At 47.1% G+C, this 9,285-nt stretch overlaps 1 protein-coding gene across 4 annotated transcripts in view; it reads left to right on the top strand.

Annotated features, from left to right (window-relative positions):
- Positions 1-1,557: 1,557 nt before the first annotated feature.
- The window catches only part of TMPRSS6 (transmembrane serine protease 6), a 29,459-nt gene continuing 21,731 nt past the window's right edge, over positions 1,558-9,285 (top strand). For 3 of the 4 annotated variants that reach the window (XM_033162373.1, XM_033162375.1, XM_033162371.1), the window contains exons 1-5: positions 1,558-1,650; positions 3,647-3,804; positions 6,238-6,374; positions 7,220-7,287; positions 8,924-9,108. In XM_033162373.1, the coding sequence (XP_033018264.1) occupies positions 3,657-3,804; positions 6,238-6,374; positions 7,220-7,287; positions 8,924-9,108 (538 nt within the window). In that variant the 5' untranslated portion in view covers positions 1,558-1,650; positions 3,647-3,656. Of the gene's footprint in view, positions 1,651-3,232; positions 3,402-3,646; positions 3,805-6,237; positions 6,375-7,219; positions 7,288-8,923; positions 9,109-9,285 lie in introns of those variants that run through there. The other variant, XM_033162372.1, reaches the window with a different exon arrangement.

The following is a 9,285-nucleotide window of genomic DNA, read 5'->3' as shown; positions in this document are numbered from 1 at the left end:
TTGCACCCAGTAGGCACTCTGTATCTAAGTTGGTTAGTGGACCTATGGACCAGGCACCAGCATATAGCCATAGTAGCACACAGGGGGCAGACATCCAGTTTGCTAGAGAAACTATTTGGGGTGATCCAAAGGTTATTTTTGGGTGAACTTTTGCTTATAGTCCAGTTCCTTTTTCAGTCAGTACCTCTTGAATGAGTAATGCATCAGAAACTGCAAATAAGGAACTAGAAACAAACATCAGCCTCATACGGGGCTGTAATGAGTAAATGCAATTTTGTCTTCAAAACAGAAAGTGAGCTTGGGGAAAACGGACTCAAAGGGGTTCAGAATGTCAGGGCTGGTTGTCTGAGAGAGACTTTTGCTTGAGCTTATCAGCGCTGTCTGTTTGGCTAGGACTCTGCCAGCCTATCGCTGCTGAGCCCATTTCATCACTCTCTCTGCTGCTCACTTCCCCTCCTTTATCCACTCTGCTGACAGCCCTCTAGCAAGGCAGCAGATATTTGCCTGCCCCCCCTCACCCCTACCTGTGCCTTTTACCAGCTGTGCAAGGTGCAGATATTTAAGGAACAAAGAACACACTCCAGCATCTTCTTGAGGGGGGAGGCTGCACCTGTTTGATTTGTGTCTGTTGCACAGCTGTTAAAAGTGCAAGAGCTCTTCCAAGGGGGAAGAAACATAGCAACCCAAAGACGGACATATAGGCATTAGTTCCTAGCAGAAGGCTGCCCCCCCCCCATTCAGCTGTATTTTGACTCTATCCCCTTGGAGCGAATGAGTGTAACTAAGACAGGGAAAAGTTGCCGGGCAACTATTCAGCAGCCCTCCAGAGGGGGGACCAGAGGGAGGAGGAGGAGATGGTTGGGAGCAAGCAGTGTGTTACCTTGGCTCTTCAGAGCATCATTCGTTCCACATCTTGCAAGCTGTTGTCCTCCAAACTGCCCTTCCTCACTCTCCCCAAGTGTTCTCCCCCCCATTTGAAAAGCTACAATGTCTTCCACTTTTGGTAAGAAGAATTGCTACAAGATTCTCTTGGAATGAAAGATATCAAATAGGTAAGGGGATGACTTTTCATTGGGAAAAAACAGTATTATTATTAAGATTTTTTAACTGCGCTGTACCCACATAGTCATATATGCGTGCGCACACACACACACACACAAATTTACAATCAAAAGTCTAGAGTAGGTCCCAAAACATCTTGCACAAGTGTCAAAAGCCCAGGTAAAGAGGTGTGTCTTCAGCATATAATGATGCCAGATTTAGGGGCTGCCACAGAGAACGTCTTCTGCTGAGACGCCACACTGCTGAATTTCCCAGGGCAGTGAAACTACCGAGAAGGCCTCCCCACTGCCATTTTTAACACCCAAGAGGGCCTTTAGGGCACTGGCTTCACATAAGCTATTGAGCGACACAGAACACTGTGAGTTAGTGATGTGGCATGAGATCATTTAAGCACAGCTTTCGGTGCGGATTTGGAATAGGGCAAAGGCCGAAAACAGAGGGCAAAAAGCATTGGACGACAGACTGGTCACAAGGAAGACCTTGGGCTTAAGTAAACATTCAATCCTGCTCAGTATTTACATTCGTGTGTGTGTGTGTGATTTCAGATGAGACCGCACCAGGCCACAACCACAACAGGAAGCTGCAAAGGTAGGCCTGTCACTTTGGGATCACACTGGTATTTAGGATTTCACTTCCAAGTGAGGAAGAAGAGGCTTGGAGTTCTGATGCTGGGCTACAGGTGGCTATAGAGTGCAGCCCAAGCCTTCTCCTTGTGGATTTGATGGTGCAGATCCTGTAGGAAAAAGCTACCGAGGCAAAACACGGTGCTTCACATAATCGGTGTTCGTAGGAATTTTTCTGGGGGAATGTGGCAATTGGCAAAGTAAAAGCACTGAAAAGAGGAAAGAGGCTAGCTTCTATCAAAAAGAGATTAGAGTCTGTGCGTTTTGTCACATATCTCAGGTTCTACAATTGCTAGAAACTTACTGTTTCTTTTAAAATGAAAGCCGGGAATTTGGAGACTATGGTTCATTATTGGGGAGCAATTGCCCCCTTGCCTCCCCTCCATGGATATCCATTATTTTCATTCTGACTTTGCTGGCCATGAATGTGAGAAGTGAGTGATTAGTGATGTGATTTATCAGAAACAACTGCATTATTGTGTCAGAAATATGTTTATAGCCTTGTTCTATGCCCTTTGGGCAGGGGAAGGAAATGTGGACTGCAACATTATCACTGGCTATGCTGTGATGGGAGTTGTGTTCCACAACATCTGAAAGGCACCACAATGGCCTTCCCCGATCTGGTGCTTTCCAGATGTTTTAGACCACAGCTCCCATTATCTGCCAACCAGTGGTTGTGCCAGCTAGGGCTGGTGGGAGTCATAATCAAAGCCATATGATAGTCATCAGGTTAGGGAGGGGCTGGTATGCATATATATTTGTGTTTTGTTGCTTTTTTAACCCTTGGTCTGATTCATTTAACTCAAAGCACAAGGCTGGTTCTGTCACTGGGCAGAATGAGACAGACACCTCAGGTGTCAGATGCTAGGGGGCAGGGAGCCGGACAGAAGAATTGTGTGTGCCATATGCTTTGTCCTGCATCCCCTAATCTAGCCTGCTGCCCTCTGGTGGGAAGGAGGACATTTTCTGTACAGGCAACAACATGTATTGGGCCATCCCAGAGAAGCCTCAAATGGAGGTCAGGTGTTGCTGTTTTGCCCCACTGACATCTTAAGTGCTTAAAGGTAAAGGTAAAGGGACCCCTGAACATTAGGTCCAGTCACAAATGACTCTGGGGTTGCAGCGCTCATCTTGCTTTACTGGCCAAGGGAGCCGGCATACAACTTCCGGGTCATGTGGCCAGCATGACTGAGCCGCTTCTGGCGAACCAGAGCAGCGCGCGGAAATGCTGTTTACCTTCCCGCTGGAGCGGTACCTATTTATCTACTTGCACTTTGACGTGCTTTCGAACTGCTAGGTTGGCAGGAGCTGGGACCGAACAATGGGAGTTCACCCCGTCGCGGGGATTCGAACCGCCGAACTTCTGATCGGCAAGCCCTAGGCTTTGTGGTTTAACCCACAGCGCCACCCATGCTTATTAAGTGCTTATTATTATTATTATTATTATTAAGTGCTTATTTGCGACATTTGTGACAGTTACCTCCTGATTGGTTCGGAGCAGGATTTTAATCTAACAAAAGGCCACATATCCTGTTTTACAGGAGGCTGTCTATTTTAAGGGGTTCTCTATTTGAATGGCTGTTGGGTCCAAGTCCAATTTAAAGATAAAGGACCTAGGAAGGGGACAGCAGGGGCCTGAAGTCACCCATCAGCAATTAGACCTGGGCAGCAGACTGGGCAGGAGCACAGGTCCCCTGATCAGTCTTCCCCGCTGTGGTAAGATGTATGACTATTAAAATTATCTTAAAATGCACTCAGTTTGGTGGTGGCTGCAGGTTGGGATGGGAATGTGTGGGGTATACAGCTGTGAGCTTGTGGAAATGGCATAAAATAGAGGAAGCTTTGAACCCACCTTTCCACTAAGTTATCATGGTTTTATTGTGATGATTCCCAGTTCTGCCATAGAGGTTCAGCTACGGAGAATGGAGAGGAGGCTGATCCTTGCTTTGTTTGTTTGGTAGGTTGTCCATAATGGAGGGAGAAGAGCAGGAGGACCATTCAGAGGTGCACCCTCACCAAGGACACAAGCGTGGACTCTGTAACTGCCAGCAGTGCATCCCACTCTGGCTAGTCTTGGTGTTGCTGGGCGGCGCTGGAGCGCTAACTTGGTATTTCATAGGTAACTGTTTGAGTCTTTCTTTGTTCTTCTCTGGAATGGTTGGTGATCTGGGATGGGGGGGGGAGAAATCCCATTCGGTTCACATTTAAATGTGAACTTGCCTGATTCGCACTTTCCAAAACAATTCAGGAAGCGAAACACAATGATCCTTCGAAATTTGCACTTATCCCAATTTTGCATCTCTCTAGCCAAGCAATGTATAAAAACACATATATACTGAAGCCTGCATCTAAATGCATGCCTTAGTGCAAATAACATGCAAGATTGTGTACAGTAGGATTTCACACAACACTCTTAACAAATTTTTGTGAGGACTGTAAAAAACAATAACACACCAAAAAAAAATAATGTGGAGAACTGAACGTATGAATGGGAAAATGGGAAACTGAGAGAGAGAAATCATATCCCTGTTGCTGATGCAGCATGGTGGGGGAATGAGGCCAGTTCAAGTATCTCAGACACTTCCATCTGTCCCTGACCTGGATTAAGCCCTCCTGTTTGCCGCTCACTTTTGACATGACGAAGTCAACTCCCCTTTCATGTGGCTGAATGGTGAAGTGATTGTATGTCACTTAAAAATGGTTTGAGGGAGAATCCGCAGCTGAATACAGGTCATCTTCATGGGAAGGTTGAAACAGTCACACAATCAGTTCACTGCACCATCATGGAAGCATCTAGGTCCAGCATTATCGCAAAATATGCTAATTTAACTTAATTATAGATAGTTGGCTAGAGGAAGAATCTGATATATATCCTGTTGGGATGGTTACATTTTAATCTGCTTAGGTAAGCATCAAGAGAAGTTGCCCCAAGCATTTTTCGCAAGAAGCACTGAAAGATACAAGTTTTGAATTTTATTATACATGAAAGAAGGGAGATTTGAAGTAAGTTACACTTGACATATTATGACAATGTGTTTAAAGATTTCAGGAATTGAACAGTTACATGTGGTTTAATTAAATACGGTATGCTGAAGTCTTATTTATATTATGGCTAAGTACTGACGAATTTGTTCAATATAGCACGGTAATGATGGGGGCTGACTTTTTAGAGTGGGGGAGGGACAAGACTCAGTGCTAGAGCATCTGCCTTGCATGCAGAAGGTCCCATTCTTAATCCCCAGCATCTCCAGGTAGGGCTGGGAGTGCCCACTCTCTGAAACCCAGGAGAGTCACTGCCAGGCAGAGTAGACTGTCTGATCGGTGGTATTTGCAAAACCCTGGTGCAGCGCTTTGCAAGCCCCAACAACCAGCTGATCAGCAGTGCCTGCAAACTCCCTTTTGGCCCAGCCCATGCCCCTACCTGCCCTTCACCTGATGTCAGGTATAGGGCAGCTCAAAGGGCCAATATGGGCCTAAGGTTGCTTATAGGACAACCGTTCCCCATTATTGGTGTAGACAATACAGAGTTAGACAAGGAGTCTGTCTCAATATGAGGCAGCTATCTGTGTTCCTATGCTTGCTATACTATTCTGTAATTCGGCATTTATTGAATATATAATTTTGTATTTGTGATTTTAAAAAATCCTTGATAAACAGGTTGATGTTCTTGAAATGCATGGGGATTTTTTTTTAAGTGCCTTCCTTCCTTCCTTCCTTCCTTCCTTGGCTTTCTCTTCATCTGTTTTTCATCCTCCAGTGTGGTGTAGTGGTTAAGAGCGGTAGACTCGTTATCTGGGGAACTGGGTTCGCATCTCCGCTCCTCCACATGCAGCTGCTGGGTGACCTTGGGCTAGTCACACTTCTCTGAAGTCTCTCAGCCCCACTCACCTCACAGAGTGTTTGTTGTGGGGGAGGAAGGGAAAGGAGAATGTTAGCCGCTTTGAGACTCCTTCGGGTAGTGAAAAGTGGGATATCAAATCCAAACTCTTCTTCTTCTTCCTTGGCATTCATTTTTCCTCTTGTTTCTCCTTCCCAGCAGAGGATCCTGATGCACCTTAGTGTGCAGAAAGCTGGTGCAAGCAGAAAGCCCTGCAACAGAAGGGGCTGGGCACCAAACACTTCGGATCCACTGGTTCAAAAGCCCCACAGCCCCTTTGCTAGGCAGCAGGTGTAACAGAAAGGAAGGAAGAATTGGCTTTTCCCCCCCCCCCGCCCCCCGCCTGCTCAATTTAGCACCCTGGCCAGCACAAGCCAGCCCAGCTTAGAATGTGGCAGGGGATCCAATGCTCCACTCCCCCACCTACAGTCTGAAATGGTACTGTCCATTCTAATACTACCTCATTCTGCAGGCTTCATTAGGGTGGCCATACATCCTGCTTTGCAGATGAGGGCCTGCCATTTATTTATTTTACTTGGATCTCACCCTTCCCCACCAGCCTGGCTCCTTTGGTGGAGTTGTCTGAGTGAGGTATGTCCATTTTAAGTGTGGTGCCCATGTGGTATCTTGGTTCCACTGTATGGAACTCATCCGTGTGTCTCGTCTTCCTGGCAGACTACAGACCACGCCACACGGCATCCCTGCACTTCTACTCGGGCAGCCTGCGGATCCTTAATCGACAGTTTTCCCTGGATCATGGGCGGATGGAATCCAGAGGCTTCTGGACAGAGACAACAAAGACTCAGAAGATGGTAGGTGCACGACTTCATGAGCTACAGGCGGTGTTAGTGTGAGGCATTAGTACAGAGGTTATTAGTGTGCAGAATTGCCAGCTTCTCTATGGGTCCTCCTCCAGTATCTTTCAAAGCAGTTTAAGTTGTGACTTCCCCATAGCCATTACTGGGTTTCCCCGGCAGGAAAAGCCCTGTCTGCCAAATTTCTACATTTCGGTCTGCAACCAAAAGGCACATTAAGCAGCCATAGGCAGTGGCGGAGCTTCATGCTCCGGCACCGGGGGCGGGAAGCAGGTGGGGGCGGGGCTGGCGTGCGTTCTGGGGCGGGGCGTGCCACCCGCAGGGTCATGGCGTGCATTCTGGGGGCGGGGCGTGCCGAGATGGAACCCTATCGGGATCCTGTTGCCCAGGGCGCCCCACCCTCTACACCCCGCCCTTCCTACACCAGTGGCCATAGGTAGCCAAGCACCCTACTTTACAGAGGACACTCCTCTATTTTAAGGTGTCTTCTATTTGAAACGCCCAAGTCCAGTTTACAGATAAAGACCCGTAAGAAGGGAAAGCAGCAACAGCAACAGACGTGGCCTATTGACACGGTTAGCACCTAGACAGCAGACTGAGCAGGCACACAGCTCACCTGGTCACAATCTTCCCTGCAATTGTTTCTTTTTCATGATGCATTTCCATGTTTGGGCCAATGCAGAAGCAGCACCCTAGAGCAGAGATGGTAAAAAAAAAAAAAATGGCAATACTGGTTCATGCCTGAATTCTGAATGATAGGTGAATTATATTGTGAGAGAGACTGGGTATGATTTTCTGATGACACTATTGTCTGGTAATGACTAGAGAACATTCTTTTACAGCTGAAAGACCTCATTCATGCCACTGATTTGGCTCCTTACTACAACTCCAGCACCGTCTATGCCTTTGGGTGAGTGAAGCATTATTAGCCTGTTTGAAAGCTGCCCTTAGAAGTTGCAGTGTGTTTATTTTACAGAGCTGAAGAATCCCCCAAATGATTATTGGTCGTGACTTTGGGTTAATACACCTTAAAGCTGGAAATGTTTAGCTAGCTGCAGTAGCAGTGGCATGATTGCCACTGTCGAAGCTGGGATAGCTCAACTGGTAAAGGATGAGACTCTTAACCCCAGGGTCGTGGGTTTGAGCCCCATGTTGGTCAAATGGATACCTGCATTGCATTGGACTAGATGACCCTTGTGGTCCCATCTAACTCTATGAATTTAAGATGCGCAAATGGAAAGGGAGAAGCTTTATTCTCATGGCTATTTAATATTTATGGGAAGCTGCGGATAGCGCTCATTGGGAGTTCTGGGGCAAGGTGCCCTCAATATGCTGGTAACATTCAGCTCCATTTCTCCATAACATCTGAATCAAGAAATGCTGTGAAGGCCCCTGACCTGTGTCTGGACAGAGCAGTGGGATGGATGAGGGAAAATAAATGGGATTGAATCCTAATTGGTTCATTGCCTGCCCTGGATGGGGTTGCGCTTCCTGTGAAGGAGCCGTCTGGGAGTGCTTCTTGGTCCAGAGTTTTCACTGGAGGCAAAGTAGCCATAGTGGCTAGAAGTGTCTTTTCCAGCTGTGCCTAGTATGGCCACTTTGACTGTTACTAACGCAGGAGAGGCTGGCCACAATAGTCCAGGCATTGGTGACATCAAGACTGGATGACTGCAGTGCACTTTTTGTGGGCTTCCCTTGAACTTGACCCAGAAACAGCAGTTAGTGCAAAATGCTGCAGCATGATTGCTGACAGAAGGGAGGCCTTGTCAGCATGTAACACCTCTGTTCAGAGATCTGCACTGGCTACTGATATGCTCCTGGGTCCAGAGATGGAGCTAGCTGCTCCAGCACCTAGAGTGTCCCGTAGGGGCAGGGCTAGCCATCCGTCGGGGTGCATCAACGGCGGCACACGTCCCAAGGGTTGTGCTGGCAGCAAGGAGCGTCCCAAGGGGGTGCGCCAGTGGCAGTGCGCATCCCGGGGGCGCCGCCCACAGTGATGTCACCCACCCTATGGCACCCAGGGAGGGCCGCTCCCACTGCCCTCACTGCCCCAACCTTTCTCCACTACTGACTGTGTCAAGTTCAGGATGTTACCATCGCTATGTAAAGCCTTTAATGTATTGGGAACAGTTTACTTGCAAGAACACCTCACCCTACATGTGCCCATTCAACCGTTTTGATCTACAGAACTGGCGCTGTTACAGGTGCCACATGAGACTCGTTCTGCAGTTGTAAGAAACTTAACTTTTAGTGTGGCAGCACGTGCCCTTGGAGCTCCCTGCCAATTGAAATCACTGAACATTTTTTGGCACTTGCTTAAATTATCTTTTTGTTTAGCAAACCTATCCAGGCATGTAGATGTTTCCACGTTTTAATTTATCCTATTGTTAATTTTAATTATTTTTAAATGCTTTGGGGGGAAATTATCGATGCTTTTAATACTTCCTGTAAACCACATAGAGGCTTTATTGTGCTCAAGACTTATATAAATTTTGTTAAATGAATTAAAATAAATTAAAAATCCATTTGTTTTCTCCATTTGCTAGAGAGGGATCTCTGACATGCTTCTTCTGGTTCGCCCTTCAAGTCCCCAAAGGGCAGCACAAGGAGATGACTGCGGAGAAAGTGAATGCCACGCTCTACAAAGAACTTCTTGGCAGCATCGATGGAACAGGACACCTCTCATACCAGACAGAATACAAGGTTGACCCAGAATCCTTGGTTTTGCTAGGTGAGTACTGATCGCATATGTGCAGTTTGTACTTCCAAGAAGGAAGAGCTGCCTATGATCCCTATATAGTCTGTGGGGAAAAGATTTCCTGACTCCACAGAAGAAAGACATGAAAAGAAACACAGGGTGGAGTGAGTGTGTCTGTCAGCAGGATAGGATGCTAAGAAAGGAAAGATG

This window comes from Lacerta agilis, chromosome 10, assembly GCF_009819535.1.
Source record: "Lacerta agilis isolate rLacAgi1 chromosome 10, rLacAgi1.pri, whole genome shotgun sequence".
Classification (NCBI taxonomy): Eukaryota; Metazoa; Chordata; class Lepidosauria; order Squamata; family Lacertidae; genus Lacerta; species Lacerta agilis.
Note: the sequence above shows the minus strand (reverse complement) of the source record. Positions and strands in the feature narration are given on the sequence as shown.